Source organism: Saccopteryx bilineata, chromosome 1, assembly GCF_036850765.1.
Source record: "Saccopteryx bilineata isolate mSacBil1 chromosome 1, mSacBil1_pri_phased_curated, whole genome shotgun sequence".
In the NCBI taxonomy this organism is placed as follows: domain Eukaryota; kingdom Metazoa; phylum Chordata; class Mammalia; order Chiroptera; family Emballonuridae; genus Saccopteryx; species Saccopteryx bilineata.
Window position 1 is genome coordinate 318,167,291 of NC_089490.1, and position 27,865 is coordinate 318,195,155.

At 37.2% G+C, this 27,865-nt stretch overlaps 1 protein-coding gene and 1 pseudogene across 12 annotated transcripts in view; one reads left to right on the plus strand and one right to left on the minus strand.

Moving 5' to 3' along the window:
• The window catches only part of YAP1 (Yes1 associated transcriptional regulator), a 127,367-nt gene that overhangs the window by 96,830 nt on the left and 2,672 nt on the right, over positions 1–27,865 (minus strand). For all 12 annotated transcript variants that reach the window (XM_066247835.1, XM_066247809.1, XM_066247893.1 and 9 more), the window contains exon 2: positions 26,618–26,868. In XM_066247835.1, coding sequence (XP_066103932.1) covers positions 26,618–26,868 — 251 coding nt within the window. The remainder of the gene's footprint in view (positions 1–26,617; positions 26,869–27,865) is intronic.
• Positions 7,619–8,352, plus strand: LOC136316127 (kinetochore protein Spc25 pseudogene; annotated as a pseudogene).

A 27,865-nucleotide genomic window follows, 5' to 3' on the forward strand; every position in this document is an offset into this window, starting at 1 on the left:
ATTATACGAGAAATACAGCTAAGCACACAGTATAGTGCCTAATTAAATAAAGATTCAGGTATAGTATATTTTAGTATAGATTAATAGTGGTTAGGGTTGTGGACCTGGTGCCAGATTGACAGAGTTGGAATCTTGGCTCTGCCATCTATTAGCTATATGATCTTAGATAGACTGTGCCTTAGTTTCCTCATCAATAACAAAGTTGTTGTGAGGATTTGATCAGTTACTCTATATAAAGGACTTAAAACCAGCACGGAATATACACTTAACAAATGCTAGTCACTATTGTTACTATTGGTGGTATTTTTCAGAACAAATCATACCCTTGAAATTTAACTCAATATAGTAAAAGCCAAGTGAAATAGTTCGGTTCATTCAACAATATTTCAGTAGAAACTATTGGGTATTATGGTGGTAAAGGAATTATGGCCCCAACAAAAGTGCAAGTTCCAGATGGGAGACAACCACAGTACCTCAATTCTCTCTAGTAAGTACCAGAACAGAGAGGTACTTCACTTAATCAAATCGAAGGTCACATGAAATTTTAAATAGTACCCTAATTTCATAGGTTAAAATGTGAAGAAAATATACATATTAGAATCAAAGAAATGCTATAGAAATAAAAATGAGTGAAGTTAACACCACAAAAGCTGAGATAGGAGGGTTCAAATATTGTCAAGGCAAGCTACCAAACAGTTTGTGCCAGTATCTGAGCTGCAGCTGAGCCTTAAACAACAAAATAAAAATGGAGAGGTTGGGGAGCCGTTCTTGGATAAGTAGTCCAACTAGTGAGAACATGCCATGCAGTTACAAATGCGTGAGCACGCACAGTCACGGCAGTACGACTGTTTGGTGGTGTGTGGTAGGCAGGGAGACAGAGAGGGTGAGGAGAAGAGGTGGTAGATAGAGGTTAGAAAAGGGGCTGGAGGCCAAGCCTGTGGACCTGCATCTCTAGGTTAGTGGTTCCACTGACTTGTATAAGTACATTAGATAAATATGACTTAACTAATCTAACTAATCAAATGAATTCCTTGTCATAACTGACCCAATCAACTCAACTTCATTATTTTTGTTTAATTGACCTACTTATCTTAACTACCTGGGTCAGGCAATAGAGCTTCTCTCCTGTATCTCTCCGGTGGACCAAGTTTTGACCTGAAGACTCTAAAACATTCAGGCATGAAAACATTGCAAATTTTAAAAACATAAAGAACAAGATGAATAAGCAGAGAAGTAGGAAAAGTAGAAATACATATACAGCAGCTTAGATCTGAGAACAAAAATCTTGAATTCATTAAGTATTAAGCTTGCTCATAAAATGAAGACCTAGGAGGCCTGCTGTGTTTCAATTCTGAACAGTTCAAACTAACAGATTGAAAAACATGGCCAACATTTTATAACTATTCCATGCCTTACAGGTGAAATCTATTTTTTCATGCTTTGTAATAATTTTTGTTTACCTTCAATTTTTTTCTCAGTTCAATATTTATGGTTTCTAGGACTTAGGTGATACATTTATTATGTGTTTCTTTTCAAGTTGCTTATAACTTACATACAAGTGGGTGCTTCTTTCCATGTTTGAGGATAACTTCTACGGGGTGAGGGCAGAGGCAGATCTTGGGTACCAGCAGTATTTCTGGTAGACTAGGATTCCTTTCCAAACGCTCTGGGAAATTATTCACATTTTCCCTCTTTTCTCCCTACAAAGAAATACTTGCTTGTCCACTCAAAAGACATACAAAACCAGCATGTGTATCTCAGATTCTGACCAACTACTGGAGAACACCAGACACACGAACTCCAATCACTTAGCAGAGTACTTCTATTCTTAAAAAACAGCAGGGTTTGGTTCAGCTGGCAACACTCCTGGCCGTTGGATCAAGAGGTCACAAGTCTCACATTTCACATAAGAACTCAAGTTTACAACTACTAAACACTTCTACAAAATAATACAAGAGGCATTAAATGACAGTCCCATTAAAAACCAAGTATCAGTAAAACTTAAAATCCAGAAATATGGAAATAAATTGAACAAACAAATCCTTCTTTTAAATAAAACACTGTGTGCTTCTTTAGAAACAGTAGCAAGAGTGAATGAGAGTGTGTGTGCACACGTGTACACATGTATTTTGGCCAAAGGTAAGATAAATGAACTAGATTTCATAACTGCATTGACATCTGCTTTCAAACACTGCGCCTTGTTTCAGAAAAGCTAGGGTAACATCTGAAATAAAGATTTTATTAAAAGTAGGCTCCTGATCTCTAAATATTTCTATTAAATAATTTAGCTTCATACTAGGGTGGTGGGCTAAAAATATAGGCAGGTTTTGTTTTTGCAGAAATGAGAGGCCATATCAAGTGATTTCATGTAGACAATCCACAAGCATACAACTCAGACAGGGTGGCACCAAGTGATTAACAGCCCTTTACAAAAATAGATAAATAATGTTGCAATACATGAGCTCTCACTTGAAGCACTAGGCTGAATTCTTAAAAGCAGAAGCTTATTCTGTACTTGAAAAATAAGCATCCTAGTAAAATCAATAACCCTCATTTAAAATTCATACAACAGGTGCCTTAATTTAAATACCAAAATCCTAAAACATCATAAGGTAAATGTCCCGAAATAAAATCATTTTCCCCTACTTAAAATTATACAATAAAATATTTTACTCCCATGGAAATAATTCAGCACTAAGATCACAATGAAAACTATATGACTTGAACCAATTTTGTACATAGGTGGGAAAAAATGATCTCCTGTATGGGTATAAATAATCTTTCATGATGCCATGAATTCTCAGTTTTCATTTAAGTGGGCATGTCCAATATTATTATTGTCAGTGTTCAAGCAGCTTCCATACTAACTGATCACAGAAGGAGCCAGAAGGCACCCAGGCATCCTCCTCTCACACAGGATTGCCAGCACTGGCATGCTCTCAGCTACACACCCGCCAGTCCGCACATGTGCTTAGTCTGCTCCATGTGTCTTTAACAAGGCCACTTTTTCTTAATCAGGTACTATGAAAGAAATCGTTCTTACTGCTTACCATTCCCAGAAATGGAAAATGCCAACTAAGACAGTTCCATTAAGGAAGTTATAGTAAGTACTGATGTCAATTTGCTACTGTTTTCACAATTATTATATAAAAGCAGAACAACATGAGACTAAATGAAATCCTTAGCAAATTCTAATCCAATGTTTAGAACTAACATGTAATTTGTTCACCTAAAATATTGGTTTTCAGATAAAGCAAGATGTCTATGTAACCTTTCTCCCTTAGTGCCTATATACCATGTGACCTACTCTTGGCAATAAATGAGGCCGGGTAATAAAGGACAATATTTTTATGGTCTTTTACAGGTTAGGTAGTGCTGTCATATACAGTATCACAGATATGTGTGTGTGTGTGTGTGTGTGTGTGTGTGTGTGTGTGTGTAAAATAATACAAGGAACTTAAATTACCAATGAGGGGCAAGGGGGCATGCTGGCTAAACTTCCACATACATAAAATGAGGATCCACCCATTTCACAGCTTGATGTATGTGTTAAATGATTTAAAGTATATGACATGTTGAAACTGACGTTTTCAATTCATTCAACAATTATTTGATAAGCGGATGCACACATGTATCAGAATCACATGGGAAGCTTTTGAACAAGTAGATAGTTCATCCTAATTGGTGTTATTTATTTTAAGGAATGCAGTAAAGAAATTAAAGCATTATAGTTTAATTCGACAACTGTTTAATAATCACCATATAAATATGCAAATTGAATGAGATTATGAGAAATACAGCACAGATTTAACTCTGTCTATAAAAAAAACTACTAATGATAAAGAGATAGCCATAGATTTAATAGAAATAGCTAGTGCTATGGAATGACACAGACATGGTTGGGAGGCTGCCTTGAAGAAGTGTTTCCAACCTATAAAATATGTAACATTCAGATATTTAAGACTATAGAGATTAAATGAGGTAAGGTATTGTATTCACACAGCAAGTATCCAAGACATGCTTTCTCTAACTTTAAAGCAGTTATGTCAAATATAGTATATAAAATAATTTTTACATGTTCAAAAGGAAGTTTAAATGTTTTTCTTTGAAATTAAATCTAAATATAAATCACTACCCTATTCTCACATTCTTCCATACATGAAATGAACAAAACAACTAAACAATCATCAGCAATTTGAATTACTGTCTACAATGGGTTAAAAAATTTTCTAAGTTATATCTGGCAATAAAAACAGTTCATAATTAAAACTGATTGTGAAAAAGAGATTCCAGCAGGTATGCAAAGTGTCTGGAACTGCTATGCTCCCACAATAACGAATAGCTCTTCTCTCAGAAAGCTATAAAAAGCCGGTTTTGGATCTTAGGGATGGTGACTGCCTCTAAGTTTTTGTGCTAACAAGGAAGATACAAAAGAGAAAGAGTTGGCATTTAAATCTTGAATTTCTTTTCCCTAATGTCATTTTTAAAGTTCAATAGATAATAACAACTGGTGAAATGTTAGCATTTCCTCAAACAAAACCAATATATATTTTTTAATTTTTTAAATTCATTTTAGAGATAGAAGAAGAGAAGGAAGGAGGGAGAGAGAAAGAGAAAGGGAAAGAAAAAAAGAAAGAGAGAGAGAGAAAGAAATCAATTTGCTATTTCACTTATTTATGCATTCATTGGTTGATTCTTTTATATGCCCTGATCAGGGATCCATAACCTTGGTGTGGCAGGACAATGCTCTGACCAACTGAGGTACCCAGCCAGGACAGAACTAACATTTCTTAAAATCAGTTTGTATTCTTGCCAAACCTGTATCACCAAACTATTCACTGATTCTTTATCTAGGAAGGTCAGCTCTTTCTTTTCTAACTCTTGCACCCCTAAATATCAATTTCTTTTCAATTTCTACCTAGATTCCTAAATGTCATTATCAGCAGTTTTATACTTTTCATTTTCTTCCAGTTTAAGTCACAATCAGAAAAATAAAAATCCTTCCGCTAAAATACCACTCTCTCTTTTTTTTTTTTTTACAGGGACAGAGAGAGAGTCAGAGAGAGGGATAGATAGGGACAGACAGACAGGAAAAGCATCAATCATCAGTTTTTTGTTGCGACACCTTAGTTGTTCATTGATTGCTCTCCCATATGTGTCTTGACTGCAGGCTTTCAGCAGACCGGGTAACCCCTTGCTCGAGCCAGCAACCTTGGGTCCAAGCTGGTGAGCTTTTTGCTTAAACCAGATGAGCCCAAGCTCAAGCTGGCGACCTCAGGCCTCGAACCTGGGTCCTCGGCATCCCAGTCTGACGCTCTACCCACTGCGCCACCGCCTGGTCAGGCAAAATACCACTCTTATTACCAACATTGCTGTTTTTTGCTTAACAGTAGTACCATTATTTCCCCATGTATAAGACTCACCTTTTTTCAGAAAATTTGGGGTCTAAAAACTGGGTGTGTCTTATACAGTGGTTGTAGATATCTTTACTTGCATTTCCCACTTTTTTGCACTTGTTTTTGTGCTCATTGTTGAAGACAGTGATTCGTCATCAAACACAGATAAGGACAAGCTAATGAATTTGAGTTTTGACAGTGATGAGGAGTTGTATGAATTCTATGATGAATAAAACGAGTTCAATAACTTTATATGATACATTTTTTTCAAATTTTGGGCCCCCAAATTAAGGTGCATCTTATACATGGGGATCATCTTATATGTGGGGAAATATGGTATTTATATATTAAACTTAGTATACTTTATGCTAAATTGAGAGTATTGTAAATATAACATCACATCAGAAAATACTTAACTTGGTATTTGTACACAGACCTGAGAAATCTTGTGATTTTTTTCTATTGATTTTTAACAGCATTTTAGAGCTGGAAAATTTAGAAATCATATTTCAATCCCATGGTTTTACAAAATGAGGAAACCGAGTCTCCTGGAAATAGGTAAACCGGCTAGCCAGCCATCTAGACTATTAAGAATTTATTGTATGCCAGACACTATGATAAGTGCTTAAGACACAATGGTGAACTGAATGGGCCTCACAATATCCTGTTTGTTGTGAGGGTAACAAACAACCTGGCAATGGAAATTTAAATAAGAGGAAAAAAAATTATTTTTATCAAATACAAGTTACAAAGACATTCATAAAGAAAGCAAAGTCAAGAAAAGGTTTCAGTATTTGTTATAAAACCAAGTCCTATCTAATCCTATCCATCCCTCAAATACAACCAAAGACCAAACTCCTCCACAAATTCCAACAACTCCAACACAGCAAGCAATCTCTTTTTCTGGATTACTAACATAGTAACTACTTAGTACTTGGGGCTTACCAAGTTGTTTAGCAGTAAACAAGGTATTTCCTCATGTCACTTGTTTCACATATGTTGTGTAAAACTGTTTTACACACCTGAGGATGGGAACAACATACTCTCAGCCCTTATGCTCTATACCAGGGGTCCCCAAACTTTTTACCCAGGGGGCCAGTTCACTGTCTCTCAGACCATTGGAGGGCCGGACTATAAAAAAAACTATGAACACTGCACATATCTTATTTTAAAGTAAAAAAACAAAACGGGAACAAATACAATATTTAAAATAAAGAACAAGTAAATTTAAATCAACAAACTGACCAACATTTCAATGGGAACTACGGGCCTGCTTTTGGCTAATGAGATGGTCAATGTGCTCCTCTCACTGACCACCAATGAAAGAGGTGCCCCTTCCGGAAGTGGAAGTGCGGCGGGGGCCGGATAAATGGCCTCAGGGGGCCGCATGTGGCCCGCGGGCCGTAGTTTGGGGACCCCTGCTCTATACGGTGCTGAAGCTTTCTGAGGCACCCAAACATGAAAATAACTCAATGCTTCTGAAAGGACTGGGAATAGATGTAAAAGCAATTCTCAACCTTTTTTTTTTTGGTGAACAGTGAATACGTGCTGGCACCTCTGCTAGGTGCGGGGAATGCAGTACGTACAAGTCTGTAAGTGAAAACATACCCCAAACGCAGCAAGATTCAGGGGAGGCCAGAGAGGAGCTCTCTAAAGCGGAGCTGGGACTCGGAAAAATCTGGAAGACACTCTAGGGAATTAAAATCTGAGCTGAATCTTGAAGTAATTTGTATTTCATTTAAATAGTTCCTGGAAAGGGGTGTTGATAAGCAGTGTAAAAAAAAAATTCAAAAAGCAGTTTCCAAAGGCTATCATTTAGCTACATACTACTGAATAATGTCCTAAACCTCAACCTAAGTCACAAAACTAGGAAATTTCTCTGAATTATAACTGCCACAATTAAGAAATTCACTATTTCACCCAACATGTGAAACTCAAGAGGATTATTCAGGGATCAGGTTGCTATTTTATAAAAGCACAGTAATTTTGTGGGCATCTTATAAGGACACTAATTATTTTCCTTTCAGTCTATGTTCTTAACCACCATGGGGTTTTGGAGGGAAGGATGGAGGAGGGGAGAGTTAAAGAGACATAATAAATTAGGAAATACTTATCTCTTATAGATTTCAAAGAATTTGAATTAAAATCATCTTTCAATTCTTGTAATAATTTCTGATTTTATCAATTGATGTTCTTGAAATTAAAATTACAGGTATAAGTCCATGCCTTGTTTGGGGAAGGTGGCGGGTTCTCAAGCCTCCTGGAGAAACATTGTCTTACAAAATGGTAGAGGATGAACTGGCACTGTTAGATAAAAACATAAATGAATTTTGGAATAAATTCAAAAGCAATGCCAGTGACACCTCCTGTCAGATGGTGGGACTAAGAGATACCTACAAGGACATCAATAAAGCATTTGCAGAAAAGCTGTCTGTGAAATTAAAGAAAGAAGATGAATGGTTCAGAGAGATGTATCTAGAATATCAAAATCAGATCTGCAAAAAGAGTAAACTCATCCAAGAAAAAAAGAAAACTTGTTAAAGTTGACTGTTAAAGTAAATGGTAAAAAGCAGGACTGGGAAGTACTGACTGCAAATATCCAGGATCTTAAGGAAGAATATGTTAGGAAGAAGGAAACTATTTCCACTGCTAAAAAAAACTAGTGAAGAGAGTTTGGAAAGGCTACAGAAATCTGTAGACTTTTATAAAGAAAGACTTGGACTAGAAATTCAAGATATTTATGGTGATAAACTTCAGTTTATATTTCTAACAGTGATCCTAAGCATCCTGATAGCCCTTTTATGTTTTGTCTGCACCTCAATGAAGCAAAGGGCTATGAAGTGTCAGACAGTGCTCCTCATCATGAATGCCTAGCAGAATTTCAGGAGAATTTAAGACCAAAAATTTTTCAGCCTTTCTTGCCAATGTTTGGAAAGCTTTTAGTACTATGATTTAAAATTAAATTAATGTATAAATAGTATATAAAAACTTTATTTTTTCTTCCCTATTGTATATCTTTTATAAAAAGAATTCTCATTAAAAAATTACAGGTATAACTAAAAATCATTTTTCTCAGTCATTAAAAACTTTCTTGAAATTGGATCCAGAACAATATAGATTTTTTAACATAACAGAAAATTCAGTGGAACAGTGCCTAATATTTTTTAAGATACCAGATTATAATATAAAAAAGCTACTGAGTTTTTATAAAAGTTTGACACCAAGGAGTGGGGAGGTTAGAAGTGTCCTATTGCTATGACTGTTTCTATTTTGTTAGTTTATTTTTTTCATTAGGTTCCATATATGAGTGAAATCATATGGTATTTGTCTCTCTCTGCCTGGCTTATTTCACTTAGCATAATGCTCTCCAGGCCCAGACTCAGAGAACAGATTGACAGCTGTCAGAAGGGAAGGGGGGTTGCATGGCTGGGTGATAAAGGTGAAGAGATTAAGCAAAACAAACAAAACAAACTCCAAAGACTCACAGGCACAAACAATCGGGAAGGGGCAGTGGGGGGAGATAGAAGAGGGTAAGGGGAGGGATACATGGTGACAGAGACTTGACTTGGGGTGGTGAACACAGTACAATATACAGATGACATATTATAGAACTGTATACCTGAAGCCTACAAATTTTATTAACCAAGTTACCCCAATAAATTCAATAGAAAAAAAAGTGTCCCATTTAAGACAAAACCATTACTAGTAATTTTATTCCTGAGCAGACTGAAGCTTATTGGCTTTTATTTCATTGTGTGTTGTTATCAAACACAAATGAGACCATTTATTTTCTATTACTATTTTTTTGTGAAAACCAAAACTCTATAGAGAAATGAACAGTGTTTTCACAGGTCGGCAACACAGTTACCTGAAATCTGAAAATCAAACTCCTCTCAAACACAGACTCTAGGTCTACAGGATGTACACATTAAGTTGAAATCCCTCTGAAAGATTACCCCTAAATAACATCTGCGTTTGTGAGCTTAAGCAAAACTGCTGGACAAGATCTGTATTTGATAAGATGACCTGATTTTAATTAACTAAAAGGGAGTGAGAGATGGGGGCAAGTGTATTCTTGGATGCTGAACTACTTCCTAAAAACTAGCTTATATCCTAAAACTGCCTAATAATCTAATTGTTAAGAAAGTGGTTTAGAATGCATGACACTCTCCTGCTCTTTAAAAAGTAAGCAATTGACAATAATTGAAGAGGGCAGACTTTGCACAGCAGTAATCCTGAACTCTTATCCACACAGGCTGCAGGGTGGGGGCCTCGGTGACGGCTGGCATGTAATCACTGACTTGCTCAGCAACTTTGCTGTAATGGCTTCAAATTGCAGGCCTGAGGAAATGCTCCATAAATAGCAGCTTTTTGGGGGGTGGGGGGAGCCTCTTCATGCACCCAACACAACTCCACTACCAAAAATGGAGGGGCTGCCATAAAACTTTCAAAAGAAAAAAAAAAGTCAAGAGTGTAACTAGGATTATCCTGCTACAATCACATTACTGATTGTAGGAGTATGAATCACAGTGCTAAAATCTAATTCACTATTTAAATTCAACTTTTAGGTAACAAATTACAAAGACTTAAAAAAACAGTTTTTTATAATGTTGGGCAGATAAAATGTATTATGCTCACTTTGTTAAAGAGGCCATTGCCCAGGTGATATTAAGTGTGTTGGGGTGGGCTAAAGGCAGGGAGAATCCTTGTAGCCTGGGGCTTGGTTTTGGGATTAAGCCTTTCCTACCCTTTTTGATGTAGGGCTGTACAATCCAATCATGCCTCAAAGAAGTGACTTTGTATTAGAGACTTCCCTGTTTTGTATATTGGATTAAGAGTTTGGATTGCAGCCCTGGCCGGTTGGCTCAGCGGTAGAGCGTCGGCCTAGCGTGCGGAGGACCCGGGTTCGATTCCCGGCCAGGGCACACAGGAGAGGCGCCCATTTGCTTCTCCACCCCTCCGCCGCGCTTTCCTCTCTGTCTCTCTCTTCCCCTCCCGCAGCCAAGGCTCCATTGGAGCAAAGATGGCCCGGGCGCTGGGGATGGCTCTGTGGCCTCTGCCCCAGGCGCTAGAGTGGCTCTGGTCACAACATGGCGACGCCCCGGAGGGGCAGAGCATCGCCCCCTGGTGGGCAGAGCATCGCCCCTGGTGGGCGTGCCGGGTGGATCCGGTCGGGCACATGCGGGAGTCTGTCTGACTGTCTCTCCCTGTTTCCAGCTTCAGAAAAAATGAAAAAAAAAAAAAAAAAAGAGTTTGGATTGCTACACTATAAAATGGGGACGAAGTGGGAGCTTGGGTTCTTGGTTCCTGAGACTAGTATTAGAAGTGAGAGCAGAGGAGAGCAGAGAAAGGCCACGTGGAGGAGGCCAGGAGAAGCAGCCAAGATGGTGGAGTGCTGAGTGAGATGCCAGTTTGTGTAGAGTTTGTATCTGGGATAAGGAAAGGAGATGGGGAACAGAGGTGAATAAGTCTGGTGAGCTAGAAACCTTTGATTCTAGGAAACTCAGATAAGTCAGTAGCTTTGTGAGCACTGAATGTGACTGGGTTTTGGAGCCCAGTGTGTATTTTTACTTGCCCGCCGGGTGCAAAGCTAGAATTAAAGACTATGGCCCACCAGTTTTTGGCTCCGCTGTTTCTTTGCCGACTGTCCGAATCCAATGCGAACCTGCATGGGCCGGAAGGCTGCTCTGATGGTGGCTCTGGCCCTGGCTTCTGGCTTTACATATAATCATCCAATTTCTTAAAGAGCAGAAAAAACCTTGTTTTGATAGGCCTTTAGAAAAAGAGATAGATGCTTAGTTTGAAATTCAATGTTTGAGAATGTCTTCTATAACTCCCAGTGAAGCAGTTATCCTCAAGTGTTCATTCATAAGCAACCTGGATACCTAAATATGTGGTGTGGTCACAAAAACCACTTTTGAGAAGCAGGAATGACATAAATAGTTATCTTCTAAAGTCACTATGAGTACTTATATTTATATATACTATACACATATATAGCTTGATAATTCAGATAACTTGTCTATATTCACAAAAATTCAATAAATAGCCAATTAATAAAGTCAGCTCTATTAGCAATAACAATACAGATGTTCCTCAATTGAATTCAGATAGGGAAAGAAAGCAGTGTAATTAAATCAAACCAAATAGGTACCAGGAAATCCAGGTTTCATTTCTGCTGTATGTTCCAATGAGTTCATACCTAAATTAATCTAAAGATAAATAATGTCAAATGAGAAAATTTTCCTTTTTTGGTAAAATGCCAGAGTCAAACTAGAGGATAATTGTAATTAGATGTCAATGACAATCCCTGGTATTGAACAATAAATATAAATTGTAACTCCAAAGCCCATATTTTGTCTAACCTACTGAATGGTTTTAAAAAACTTGACTGATTTGATGGCATCTCAAGAGAAAAACATCTATCAACTTACATTATTCAGCAAAAAATGAGATTTTACTTAACAGTACAATAGTTAACTATTACTGTTTTCCAGGGACATTATGCTCTACCCTGAGTTTTTTAGGCCCCAGATAATACTTCTTTATTTTGAACAATATTTTTTAAAACTTCCCATGTACGTATGGTAGACTTAAGAACATGGCCACAATATCTGGCAACTCCTTTTGTCAAGAGGCAGTCTACTTCCCAATTCCCTGAATCTGGGCTGACTCTGTCAAATGCTTAAACCAACAGATTTAAGAATTAGTAGGAGTGACATAATGTAGGCCTCATGAACTTTGCAGCTTCTGCCTTCATCCTCTTACAAGGCTCCCACCAACATGTACGGAAACCTCTGTACACACAGAAGTGAGGTGAAAGCATACAGCAAGCCAGGAGAGTAAGCCTCAGAACACAACCTACCTTACTGGCACCTTGATCTTGGAGTTTGTAGCTTCCACAACTGTGAGAAATACTGGATGGCTGTTTAAGCCATCTTGTCTGCGGTTTGTTAAGACAGCTCAGCTTACTAAGACAACCAGCAACAGTAAATGACCTCCATGTGACTTATTTATTATAAAAGAGTTGGGCCTGACCAGCCAGTGGCGAAGTGGACAGAGCATTGGACTGGGATGCAGAGGACCCAAGTTCGAAACCCAAGGTCATCAGCTTGAGTGTGGGGTCGCTGGCTTGAGAAAGGGATCACAGACATGACCTCATAGGTCGCTGGCTTGAGCAAGGGGTCACTTTCTCTGCTGTAGCCCCCTAGTCAAGGCACATATGAAAAAGCAATCAATGAACAACTAAGGAGTCGCATCAAAGAATTAATGCTTCTCATCTCTCTCCCTTCCTTTCTGTCCCTCTCTCTGTTTCAAAATAAAAAAAGAGTTGAAATCTTAACAGCCTAATATGTTGCTGTAGACTATATTCATTTCTTAATTATTAGCATTCCTGAAACTAACTTCCTTTCAAAACCAAATTAAACTCAGTAAGTTTAGGTAAAGAATTCTGAGTGGCATTTTCTGTGTTCCAGAAAATGTTATTAAGTTTAAAATTTTAGAGTGTTTTAAAAAACAAAATTTAGTTTCTACAGTAACTATTAATGGTGATAGAGTATCAGATTTTGCTTTACAATTTATTTTTAGTATAGTTGATTAATAAACAAGCTCTCAAGTATTTATCTGGTTATGGTAATGTAAAATGGGCTAAACTATCTGATTCTGTTTGTCTAGAACAAATTCTAACGCTTAATTTAAAATTTTTTTTAAATCTCTGAAAGAGAATGTTTTGGTTATCAGTAGTGTTCCTAGGTAACTTTAAAAATTAAAAATGTATAGTTTTTACACTATTATTTTACTATTAATTCAATTTGTGCAGTGATGTATAAAACAGAAATAATGCATGAAGTTTATACTACTTTGCATAAGTCTAAATTTCACTTGATAAACAAATGAACATTAAGCTAAACTTAAACAGTAACAGAAAAATGAAAATCATCCCTTTCAACTAGCATTTTCTGAAAAATAATAGTGTCAAAAAGTTGCAAAAAGAAAAAAATCTTAAATAGGCTATAATATCAAAACAAACTTTTAAAGGATACAACTATATTTGATAATGTTCATGTAATAGATGGTCCAACATTTTTTTCAAGCAGTGAATAAAGCCAAGTCTTTTAATGGTTTTTCAAGTGTTTTGATATTAGGGTTTTTTTTTTAATGGCCACAGTGAGAGGGCAGATTTAACTACAATTAACAGCTTCATTCTGATGAAGGGACGAGTCTCTTAAAACACAAATGTCATCTGAGTAGGAAAATCAAATCCTTTGTTACCAGAAAACCTTCTTGCAGCTCAGTCTCTGACTCCCCACCTCCTCCACTCAATATTCACAGAGTTGAAAATGCTAATTCCATAACTTGAGTACTATCTCTTCACCTGAACTCTACCACAGTAGTCTACTCCCTGGTACCACTTTTTACAACAGAATTTTCTCTCTTATTTATTTAATTCTAAAGCAGTCAAATATTCCTTGTCCATGGAAGAGACTTATAATACCCTAAGTAGAATTGCTGTTATTCATTAATATCCAGAAAACAAGTATATTTTTTAAAAATGGTTCTAGTTACAATAATTATGCAGGAACTGAAGGCATTAATCAGGGTGACTCTCGACCAATAGACTCTGAAATAAATGAGCAGTCTAGGAGATGTCATCTGCCAATAAATATATCAACAGTTACACATATAAGATTGAACAAAGAGGACAAAATCCAAAGAGGACAGGTGCTCCGGTGAGAGACAGCAATAAAAAGGCAAACAAGATGCTTTGCAATAAATTGAATGAGTCTTGAGACTCATTCAATCCATCAAGACTGACATCCTATTAATTTTGTCCAACTCCATAGAGTGGGACTCAGTGAATCCTTAAAATAGTGTCTGCTACATTAAACCACAAGGTAGGTTTTTATGAAATCAAGAAAACTACTAAGCATATAGAGTGAATTCAAAGACAGTAACTTAAAAAAAAAAGCAGAGAAAAAGAAACTATATCCACATCAATGCAAATAACCCAACACACACCATCCAGAACCAAGTAGTTCTTGAGAAAAATCACACCATGTTTGAGGGAGTAGAAGTTGTCAGGACACTGACAGATAAGCTGTGCAAATTCTTACCCGTGGTGTGATGGGCACTAACTGAAAACAATAAAAGACAGGTACACAAAGGGTATGCTTTATCGTCAAGTACAGAGGACAATGATAATAATTTTATTTATCATTGTCTGAACACAGTGATTATTTTGTCACCCATAAGACGAGATTTGTACCAGTCCTAACAGGAAAGTCTGCACACCCTCCAGCTGGGAGGGGATAAAAGTGATCCTATTACATTATCTGGAGCCCATCCAAACTACACAATTTCTGAAACATAACCTGTATCAGTCTGAACATGTGTACAGGGAAAAACAGAAACATCTGTATTTTGGCCAACTCTCCCCTATAAGTTTTATATATATATATATATATATATATATATATATATATATATATATATATATATATATATATAAACTTTAAAAAGTTATCCAGGTGAGCCCGTGAGCTCAATAAATTTTAACTGTGACCCTATCACTTGATAAGGCTAGTTCCAGACAGGGTCTCAAAAATTCTCCACTTATTTATTTTGCTCGTTCCTAACCTTAGCACTTGGCTATTTTAACACACTTCCTTACTCTACATAGTTAACCAAAATGTATTGCTTTTGTTTCACTCCTCCAAATCATTCAACATTTTAATACCTTTTACAACTCAGAAGTATCCACTTTCCAGTATCATTGAACACTTTTCACTGATGACTATAGGGCCTAGGTCTGGTTTTGCACTGGTCACTTAAGTTATGTGGTTTGAAAAAGGTTTGCTTCCTCTTTTCCACAAAACATTACCACACATAACTGCTTTTTACCTAATCAAGGCAGAGACTAATGAAAAAGTGAGTCTGGAGCAGGGGTCCCCAAACTTTTTACACAGGGGGCCAGTTCACTGTCCCTCAGAGCGTTGGAGGGCCGGACTATAAAAAAAAAACTATGAACAAATCCCTATGCACACTGCACATATCTTATTTTAAAGTAAAAAAACAAAACTGGAACAAATACAATATTTAAAATAAAGAACAAGTAAATTTAAATCAACAAACTGACTAGTATTTCAATGGGAACTATGGGCCTGCTTTTGGCTAATGAGATGGTCAATGTGCTCCTCTCACTGACCACCACGAAAAAGGTGCCCCTTCCAGAAGTGCGGTGGGGGCCGGATAAATGGCCTCAGGGGGCCGCATACGCACCCGCGGGCCGTAGTTTGGGGACTCCTGGTCTGGAGAAATTCAACTAGAGATCATTAACAACAAAAGTCCTAAAGCATCTCTGTCATCACCTCTAGATGAATCCATTTTAACCTAAACCCAGTTTTTTGTGTGTATAGGTTTTTTATATATATATTTTTCCGAAGTAAGAAGTGGGGAGGCAGTCAGACAGGCTCCTGCAGGCACCCGACAGAGATCCACCAGGCATGCCCACCATGGGGCAATGCTCTGCCCATCTGGGGCATTGCTCTGTTGCGGCTGGAGCCATTCTAGCACCTGAGGCAGAGACCATGGAGCCATCCTCAGTGCCTGGGCCAGCCTTGCTCCAATGGAGCCTTGGTTGTGGGAGGGGAAGAGAGAGAGAGAGAGGAAGGAGAGGGGGAAGGGTGGAGAAGCAGATGGGCACTTCTCCTGTGTGCCCTGGCCAGGAATCGAACCTGGACTTCTACACACCAGGCCAACGCTCTACAGCTGAGCCAACTGACCAAGGCCTAAACTCAGTTTTCATGAAATTCTAACTACTTACATCTCCATGGTTAGTTTATAGGTAAAGAAAATACCCTCTCCAAAATAATATAGAATGTAAACTGTAACTGAAAAAAAGTTTAAAAATATAAAAGTAAAGTTCTAAAAAATTTTTTTATATTAATATATTTTTAAAAAAATATATTGATTTTAGAGGGGAAGGGAGAAAGAGAAAGAAACATTGATCTGTTCCTGTATGTGCCCTGACCAGGGATCGAACCCACAATCTTTCAGTATCGGGACCGCTCTAACCAACCAGCCAGGGTTTATATGAACATTATTCTATGACATTGACAATGGTACTGAAAACAGCACAGGCTACTTTTCTGAATTAAAAGAGCACTTGCCGGGGAAACCAACAACCTTTACTAAAATCCAATCAAGTTCTATATCTCTGGGGGTTAACCTACATAAGTATACCAATAATTATTTAATCAATTTAAATATACATAAATATTTTCCTTATCCCAACACCATTTATGTTGATGAAAACTAGACAGGAAGAATGAATATAAGAAGACAGATACATGTTAACTTCATAAAGCTGTTAGACTTTAAAGGCCTACTTTTTAAAACTATGTACACTCAACAAAGTATTTGAAAATAACATACAGATATAATTATCTCCAATATCATATATAAAAACAGGAATTAAGTTTCCAATCTCTCTGCCTCTTCGCACTATTTCAGAATCCAAACACTCTGAACAAAATCTGTGCACTGTCCAATGCCAAACACCCTGGTATCAAAGTATACAGTTCCCTCTTTAAGAAAACCTAACATGTGAAAATGTATACTAGAAAAACTGACACCAAATAGGACAAATGTAACTGAATTAATCACTTGCCTGGTAAAAGCATTTACTTAAGTATTCATTAAAAAAATGATCGACCTGACCAGGCGGTGGCACAGTGGATAGAGTGTTGGACTGGGATGCTGAGGACCCAGGTTCGAGACCCCGAGGTCGCCAGCTTGAGCACGGGCTCATCTGGTTTGAGCAAAAGCCACCAGCTTGGATCCAAAGTCACTGGCTCAAGCAAAGGGTTACTGGGTCTGCTGAAGGCCTGTGGTCAAGGCACATATGAGAAAGCAGTCAATGAACAACTAAGGTGTCGCAATGCGCAACGAAAAACTAATGATTGATGCTTCTCATTTCTCTGTTCCTGTCTATCTCTCCCTGTCTATCCCTCTCTCTGACTCTCTGTCTCTGTAAAAAAATAAAAATAAAAATAAAATCCTGTAGTATTTAAGTTAAATCACATAAAATTGTCTATTGACTGTTTTGGGCTTAGAAAACTGCAACTTGACATAGTCAACCAAATAATCACAAATTCAATTTACAAAAATTTAGCCTACGTACAACTTTTAAAAACCTATTACAAAAAAAACAAAAACAAAACCTATTACACGTCCTGTCCCTGGCCAGGGAAATGGGAAATTTTATGTTCCAGAGAAATGGTGCCAGATATTCTGAATTCAGAAACCTGGCACAGCCAAGAGCAGGGATGAAACTCCACGCTGGTCAACCCTAAAACACCAGCAAGAAGTCTTAACACCCATTACCACCACTGCTCTCTAGAAAGAGGGCTGCAGACTTTTATCTGGAGAAACTGGCCACTACAAGAGAACCTAATTAAGACTCGGGCATTTAGGGCCCCCACATCTTCAGGGCCTTGCTGTTCCTTGCTGCATCACAGTTCAGGGAAGCCCACTTAAGACACTAAAAATAGCAGAAAAATAAATTTAAAAACACACCTATTATATACTCAGAAATATTTTATTATTACATCCATAAAATAAGAACAGCATGTCATTAAAAATAACAAAGAAACAATGAGCTCAAAAAAGAGTCCCTGGAAATTATGAATGGTAAGTAGCTTTTTTTGGGGAAAAAATCAACTGAAAAGTTAAAAGTTAAAGTTGAAGGAATCTCCCAGAAAGCAGAATAAAGGGCTAAGTGAAGGAAAATAGGGGGTAAAGATAAGAAAACTGAAGCTTTATTCTGACTAGCCATTCTAGGAAAAGAGAATAGATTCAACAGACTGGAAGAAATTATACAAGAACTAATAAAACAATTATCTACATTACCAAAGGACAGTTAGGACAACTGAAATGAAAAATGTTAAGGCGCACCATTCACAATGAAGACTGTTTCCAAACCATGAGATCTTTACAACGAATAAAAAAAAAGAAAAGAAAAAAAATGCCTCAAGTCACTCCATGAAATTTAAGACCAACCCCCATCAAAAGGGGAGGGGGGACACTAAAATCCCCAAGGAAGCAAACTGGGTTTAACTGCTCAGTAAGAAAATTAGAAGCTAGAATAAAATGATGCAGTGACTTTAAAACTCCAAGAAAAAATAACTAACCCTTGAATCCTACAACCAAACTCCCCAACACATGTTAACAGATAAAGGATATTTTTAGCCCTTGACAGGTTGCTAAGTTGGTTAGAGCCTTGCTCTCATACACCAGGGTTGCGGGTTCGATCCCCAGTCAGGGCACATACAAGAATCAACCAATGAATGCATAAATAAGAACAGGTCAATGTTTCTCTCTCTTAAAAAAAAATCATTGGAAAAATAAATAAATTAAAATGTACAAAATGTTTTTTATTTGTATTTTTATTTATTTATTTTTTTTTTTTTGTATTTTTCTGAAGCTGGAAACGGGGAGAGACAGTCAGACAGACTCCCGCATGCGCCCGACCGGGATCCACCCAGCACGCCCACCAGGGGCAGACACTCTGCCCACCAGGGGGCGATGCTCTGCCCCTCCGGGGCGTCACTCTGCCGCACCAGAGCCACTCTAGCGCCTGGGGCAGAGGCCAAGGAGCCATCCCCAGCGCCCGGGCCATCTTTGCTCCAATGGAGCCTTGGCTGCGGGAGGGGAAGAGAGAGACAGAGAGGAAGGGGGGGTGGAGAAGCAAATGGGCGCTTCTCCTATGTGACCTGGCCAGGAATCGAACCTGGGTCCCCCGCATGCCAGGCTGACGCTCTTCCACTGAGCCAACCGGCCAGGGCCCAAAATGTTTTTTAAAAAGGTCTTTTTAAATATAAAAGATCTCAATGCCCTTACCTACCATGACTTTCTCAGCCAACTCCTGTGGGATAAGCCAATTCTAAGAGTGGGCAAATCAAGAAAGAGAAAAGCGGTAGAGAGAATAACCAACCAACAAGAGTATGCTGGGACCTGCCAGATGAGAGGGAAGAGATGTCCCAGTATAAAATGAACATCTGTTACTTTTATAAAAAAAAAAAAAACATACACCTTATTAAAAAGCTGTAAAATCTGATACACTGGGAGGAAGAGGAAGGAAGGACAGTTTTATTGATATAAAACAAAAGGAACCTCGTATACACGTCTGTACATTAAAAAATCCACATTTTGGCCCTGGCCAGTTGGCTCAGTGGTAGAGTGTCGGCCCATCATGTGGAAGTCCTGGGCTTGATTCCCAGTCAGGGCACACAGGAGAGGCGCCGGTATGCTTCTCCACCCCTTCCCCTCACTTCTCTCTGTGTCTGTCTGTCTGTCTCTCTTCTCCTCTCCTCCTGCAGCCATTGCTCATTGGAGTGAGTTGGCCTGGGGCACTGAGGATGTCTCCATGGCCTCCGCCCAGGTGCTAAAAAATGGCTCTGGCTGCAGTGGAGCATCACCCCTTAGTGGACTTGCCCGGTGGATCCTGGCCTGGGCGCATGCGGGAGTCGGAGTCTGCCTCTGCCTCTGCCTTGCCTCCCCTCCTCTCACTAAAAATAAAAAAAAAGTCCACATTTTAATTGCATCTCTAAGATCAGGGGTCGGGAACCTTTTTGGCTGAGAGAGTCATGAATGCCACATATTTTAAAATGTAATTCGTGAGAGCCATACGATGACCCATGTACATTATGCATTATCCAATAAAAATTTGGTGTTGTCCCGGAGGACAGCTGTGATTGGCTCCAGCCACATGCAACCATGAACATGAGCACTAAGAAATGAATGGATTGTAATACATAAAAATGTTTTATATTTTTAACATTATTATTTTTTTATTAAAGATTTGTCTGTGAGCCAGATGCAGCCGTCAAAAGAGCCACATCTGGCTCGTGAGCCATAGGTTCCCGACCCCTGTCCTACGTGATAGGGTTTAGTTCCTTCCCAAAAGCCAATTTCATATTACAGTTACATCTAAATATATGAGAAGTGAAATTTCAAAAAGCTTTCTAGTTTATATTTAATTTTGTGAACGCACATAGTAGCATCACACTGAAGAAAACCGTCTTTATTCTAAACCCCAAATAAAATAGTCTATAAACTGTTTCTATGAATGTATCAAAAACAACACTTCTCTCTAAACACACTTTCTGGTCAAATAAAGACCTTGCTTTAAAAATAAAGAAAAACCCCTCACTTTAGGTTAAGTAAGCAAATGCAAGAGGAAGGAAGGAGCTTTTAATGAAAAGAACCTTCACCACCCCCAAATCAGGACCCTGCTGGTCTGATAAGAGTTAGGAACCACAGGAGAGTGAAGATAAGTAATAACACTAGCCACATATAAGGTACTGTAAATATTTGGTGGAAGCAAACAGTGGTATTTTAAAGATACTTCCATTTGCATTATTTTGTTAATTTGAAACATAATTCAGAGAAACATCTTACCATTGGACATATTCAAGATTATGATTCTTCTCATGCTAATGACAATTAAGTTACTGACCAATTTTTCTTGTCTGAAATATTAAAGAGAGCAAGAAGAAAAAAAAAAAACCCCTCATGATTTATACTAAACTTCTTTGTTTGCTTTTAGAGGGGGGCCAAGCCCTGCCCAAACAGAAGTGCTTCCACTGTGACAGTATTTGTTCCCAGGAAACTTGGCACTACAGTACTTGAGCAACCAGAACCATGAAGCAGTTCTTCTTCATAAAAACAGCAATGTCCCTTTCATGGCTTGAGGTTCTGATTAATCCTAGAATTAGAAGCCCTTTTTGTAAGAACTGCATGACTTAGTAACCATAGTTACAGAACCATACAATTCTTTAAGACCTCCCTGTATATAATGCTACTCAACTATTAAACTTTCAAGCCACAATTAATGGCTAAATTATACTATTACTGATAGTGGCAAATTAAGTTTGAATAATCTAAAGTCTTAGGAACTGCTTTTAAAATGACTTCACTTTGGTTTATCCTAAACCTAACTTCCACTATACATTTTTTTTTCTTAAGTGAGAAGCAGGGAGGCAGAGACAGACTCCCACATGCATTCGACCAGGATCCACCTAGCAAGCCCACCAGGGGGCGATGCTCTGTCCCATCTGGCGCATTGTTCTGTTGCAACTGGAACCATTCTAGCGCCAGAGGCGGAGGCCATGGGGCCATCCTCAGCGCCGGGGCCAACTTTGCTCCAATGGAGCCTTGGCTGCAGGAAGGGAAGAGAGACACAGAGAGAAAGAGAAGGGGAAGTGTGGAGAAGCAGATGGGCACTACTCCTACGTGCCCTGGCTGGGAATTGAACCCGGGATTCTACACACTGGGCTGACGCTCTATCACTAAGCCCACTGGCCAGGGCTCACTATACATTTAGACAACTAAAAGGTTAGGTTTAGAGTTTACCTCTTCCTCAAAGCCTTAAGGTAAAAAACAATTTAGTTATTAGATTATTAGCATTACTATTTTAGGATGCTAATTTGCATTTTTTTCTAACTATAAAGTGAAACACATTTTTATTCATTACTAGTTAGGACTGATCTCTGAGTATCAAAAGCATTCTTTTATGTTTCAATTATTCAAAATTGGATATTTTTTTAAATAGTTAACATGAGGCTTTTGGGGAGGAATATTTTTGAATGTTATTTTTTTTTAAAAAATTAGCCTACCACCTTGTAGCCCACTGAGAGTTTGCTGCATTTAAACATCTAGTTTGTTAACTAAACAGCTTTCTTAGTCCACACTAAAAATACTCCTTGTTTCCCCTCAGAAAATACATTAATCTCCATGTTCTATTTACTCTGTCACATCCACTATCTTCCAACTGTTTTTCTTCTGCCACTGTACTTACTCAAGAGTTCCTCCAGCATTTTTCTGCCTAAATCATTGTGGCACTTCGGGCCATTCTTTTCTGGGATGCCCACCCACTGAGCAGAAACAAGCATTTTTTCTTAGAGCTGAGGGCATACTTTCATCTTCTCTCCCCACTCAACCTCAATAGCAAGACAAACAGGCAGAGACTGGCCCTCCCCTCAGATAGGGAAATACTTTGTGATTACAGTTTGAATTGTGTGTTTTGTTTTGTTGGCAGCTAAACATTCAATGGTAATATTACAAGCTTTTTACTTTTAAAAGGAAATCATATCAAGTTAAACTTGATAGGAAGAAACTAACCAACCAACAAACAAACAAAAAAAACAGAATAGCCTTATTCTTTATAAAACTGTTCCTTTTAAAAAAACATGTAATCTTTACTAAGGTAACAAAAACCACTGCATGTATTTATAGTCTTCTGTAGGACAAGTGTTTGGGAGAAACATAGATCAAATTATAAGAAGACACAGTTTAACTCATTTCCTTTCATTCTAAGGTAGCTTTGATTAGAGCAGTGGAGCATTAACTTCTGAAGTAAGAAAAAAGAATCAAACCATTAATAGTGACCAATAATATCTACAAGGCAAGCTCACTTAATGTTGTAAAACTGGCTAATTTATTTGATGTGCAATGTTGAATCCTGAAAAAACACCTTTTTAAACTGTCGATCAAGATTCTCAATATAATTTTTAATCTGATCACAGCCACAAAAAACCTTGAATCTTCAAGGTTTAAAAACACTGTAGTCATATACTCAGAAAGTGATAAATAATAGAAATGAAACAAAATGACCTTTGAAAAATTAGAATTGTTAAACAATGCAAATCTACAAACTTTTAAAATTGCTGGATTAGATTTCTTAAATCAAAGTATAAAGTCCTAGATGGTAGTACATTGTATACAATAAGTTCTTTGTACATGGTAATAGTTACAAGGTATCAGATTCAATAAAATAACTGAGAAAAACACTCCTGTAACCAGAGATATTATAGAATACTAATTCAGGAAGTTATTCAGCAGCTTATAAAGAAATAGGAAGTTGTTGACCAACTACTTGAAGAACTATTTCCTGTAGGAAAACTATAAGACAGCTGAAGAAGGCAATAATTTTCAGTGTAATAAAGACAAAGGATTCTTTTAAAATAAAAGCTCAATATACAAATCTGAAGAACTTATTTTTAAACAGTAAATTCAGTAAAAGATATTATACATAATATACAGACTAAGCTTTTTTTTTACACACTTCACAACCATACCAGCACATACATATGTGTCATTGATAAATGTAGCTAGTGCCACCATAATTCCACTCTATCACTTGCCAAGCTAAGGTACAACAAGGCTTCTCCAGAAGATCTTGCTGACCTAGGAAAGGCTTTAAAAATACCAGCGATCACCCGTCTATAATCTTGCAGTAATTGGACCAACTGACTTCAAAAAGTCATTCATCTGTGGTCACAATGCAATAATTAATTGTTTCTAAAGTCAACATTTATAAGTTTTCAATCAAATTATATCACCTTCCACATTTGGACCATTTATTATCAGATTTCTTCATGACAAGTATAAATCAATAAATTATATACTTGTAACTTAAAAGTTAGTTTCAACAAGTATTTGTTTAGTAAGATAATTTTTCACTGTTGAAATGAATGTAAAATATGAAACTAGTTTAAGCCTTCATTCTACATCTAGCTGGCAACATGAATCTTCTTTAGACATAAGACGAAAATATGTAAGTACTGACTGCAAAGAGAACCTGATTTTAAAAAATCAAAATTAGAAAAAAATGCACTTTGGCAGAAGCACCTTGATTCCAAAAGCTTCATTCATCATCTCTGACTCATAGACAGGACAGATATTAATCATTTACCTGTATGTGCAGTATGCAATAATAAGTTGTTTACAACAACTCATAACATCATGGAAGTAGCAAACAATTAGATGTGAACTAACGTTTTTATAATTTCTCCAAATTGCATATATAAAGCAGACACTCTTTAGAAGAACAGAAGAAAAATCCCCACTTCCTTATACAATTCTTAGGAGCCCTCTCTACAATTCCTGACAGGCAAGGCATCAATTAATCCATGATTTTGTCTGCTTTACTAACACATCTTATCTCTCAGAGAAAACCCTTCTAATTCTGAAAGGTAATATATGAGAAAATTATTTCATGGAGTCAAAAATCCTCATGCTTCTTAACATACAATAAGCCTAATTTTATTTCCACATGAAGAGTCCCTCAAAAATATTTTCCCCCACTTTTTAAAAATTCAGATAAAACTGACATACAACATTAACCAGGTGTACAACATGATTCAGTGTTTATACATCCTGCAAAATGATCACTACAGTAAGAATAGTTAACATGTCATCTTACATAGTTACAAAACTTATTTCCATAGGAACTTTTAAGATTGACCCTCCTCGCAATTTTCAAATATTAAAAAATCCTGAAGAACAGTCATGTTTATCTTTTTCCCATTTTTTTTTCTCCAAATTAGTTTCTTTCCACTATTGTAACATACTCTTATGGCATAATTTTCATATCACTTTAGTCTGGTTTATCCTCCCTACAGGTCCACTCAAGTGGGGTGTTTGGAGTGATGTGGTATGTATGTGTAGACACCTTCATAATCCATCTTTACCAATATCTTTAAAAGATACACTTCTTCTCAAAGGAAGAACCATTTGGAGGCTTTAAAAAATAAATTATAGAACATTTATTTCAACTCAAAACAATAAGATCACTCAAAATGAAAATGTAGGCAGATGTCACCAATAAGCAATTACTACAAGATACAAAAGACTAAGGAGAGCGTAAATATTGCTCTTTAACCTTGTATTTTTAGCTACAGAATCAACCAAAGAAGGAAGGCAAGCAGCCTATTAAGCTGCTTAAAAATCTCCCCAGGTCAGCATGTGACCCAGCAGGGAAAGGTTCAAAAAAGTACAGCCTTTCTTTTTCCGCCTAACAACCTGGTTTGTTTCCACTTCTTTTCCCTTGAAGACACATCCTCACAGCTAGCAGCTCTTTCAATCATTTACTTTGGATGCCTGCTTGAGAAGAAGTGATCTTGCTCATGCCGATGACTTTGCCAGACTTGTGTGTACTTTCCAGTCTCAGGCCCTTTATTGTTCTGGTTGAAACCTGACCCTTTGAAATGGATACCAGGACACCATAAAACGAACTAAAGGAAGAAAAATGTTTCAGGAAAAAGGGCAAAAACTGCAGAAACTTTTCAAGATCAAACTTTTCCTCTGCTCATCTCCTAAATAAGCCTGTCTGAAAACTGTTGTCTCACATTACAAGTAACAACCAACCTGGAAGACAATGAATATAAACTACTTACCAAGACTCACACAATAAAACAAAATCATTATCTGAGCTAATGAATAAATGTTACATTTGCCTTGGGAGTAGATTGTCAAGACAGATCTCAATCAAAATACGAATTGTTTTTCAATTATCTCAATCTGATTAAATAGTACCAAGTATGCTATTTTTTTTAAAAAAAAAAATAGCAATTTGTCTGCAATACTTTTAGAAAACATTTTTATACACAAATCAAATGAGATAAAAGTATTAAGGCCTTATCTATAATTTTAAAGTGCGAGGCGATAAAATTCTACCTCGATCTTTTCAGCTTTCATGAAATTTTACCATTTTGTTAAAGACAAAAAGTGTCTGATAAAAATAAATAACCTATTGGCCTTGTTTTTGTTTTCTCAGAGAGGAAGAATTTTATTTTGAAGAACTACTATCTTGAAAGAAGTTTGTCTCTAAGGGATTGTACATCAAACCTGAAAATTCCGTTTCTCTTCACATTTGTGGGGGTGGTAGGGGGAAAGATGTAATAATCACATCAAACTGCAGCTAAAGGGTTTGTCATTTCACTATTCTAAACTATTTCCCAAAGAAGTCCTACATATTCTGTAGTTCTTCTCTACCAATAAAATGTTTATATGAAAAGATATGAGTAGTATACTATATATTTCAGAGGACTATGCCAGCCCTATAGGGAATTCTCATAATTTGAAATTTTTCATGGCATTCTTTCAGTTTTGAGCTAGGCTAATTAATAGGTCTGGCACAAACTCAAAATGAGAATACCCAAATGCTACAAAAGATTATTAAAAGGCTTTACCCAAGCTATAGAAGGTATTTAGATCATAGCAAAAAAAAAAAAAAGTTATGGAAGGTATAACTGACCTTGACAAAAATAGTAAGAAAAATATAAAAATAAATGACATTTTATTCCTTGCTATCACTGTACTGTTTTCCAAACTACATTTTGGAAAGACAGAAAACTATCCCTACCATTCTTTTCACTTACTTTAAGAAGTATCTCTGACCAGAAGATGTCTTCGCCATCTCCCAGCCTGCTGGCAGAGGTACATCATCAGGTATTTCGAAAGAAGACTGTCGAAGATGTTGAGCAGTGGGTGCAGCTGCTGGGCCAGAGACTATTCCAGTGGGGGTCAGCGTCCCAGGAGACACAGCTCCCAGCTGCAGCGAAGCTGGAGAGGAGTGAGCTCGAACATGCTGGGGAGTCAGGGCTCCTGCAGTGCCTGCATCAGTACTAGCCTGTAGGAATAGGAAAAAGTGTTTTTAAATAATCCCTTTAAACTTCCTAGACTTTCATTGCAACCAAATATCTAAGTATCAAAGGCAAATGCCAACATTTAATATTTGACTCAGAACAATTTAGATTTGTAGATGGGTATTTTTTAATGGTTTATGCAATTTTAATGTGTACTTTTACAAACATTTGTAATTTTATTGATGAGCATTCCATCTAAGTGAATTTTCTATCTACTACACATTTGATGTGCTTTCTACTTAATTTAGAGACAAACAGTACAGAATGAATGACACATCCCTAAAATAATAATGTTGACCTTTAAAACCTATTTCTACAAGGCCAACACAGTATGGGTGCTTTGCTAAGTTCTAAAATATTCCAGGTATAAACACAACCCCAGAAATACAATAACTATGCAGTTTTTTTTAACTAAGTTTTAAGTAGTTCCCCCCCCAAGCCAAGCCCTAAACACATGATGACTGTGATTTTTTTTTCTCATCATGGACAAATGCCATCAATAAAACAATCATCACAAGTTACACAACTTATAATGAATACAAAAGATTTAGAAGTATCCAAATGTTCTTAAAAGTTACCTAATGAATGAAATGAAAACCCAACCATATATTTATACTTAGATGATAAAGATGTCAGCAGTTCAATTACCCTATAACTTAAGAAGTTACACTTACATATTTACCACTGTGTAACAGCAGAAAAAAATCTGCACTCAGACCCCAAAGAGCTAAGGTTCCAATTCAAGTGAGCTAGTGTAAATATCTTAACCTCTGGGAGTCTTTCTCATTTGTAAAATAGCTTTTATCCCATGGTGAAAAATGTATGTGTGTGCATGTGTGTGCGCGTGTGTAGGTGAATTCATATCCAAAAGTTTGTGAACAGTATTTGCAACCCATATTGACACTATTCATAAGTCAGTTATTTAAATCCCATTATTAGAATTAGTTGATTATCAAAAAGTTAGAATTCTCTATATTCGTA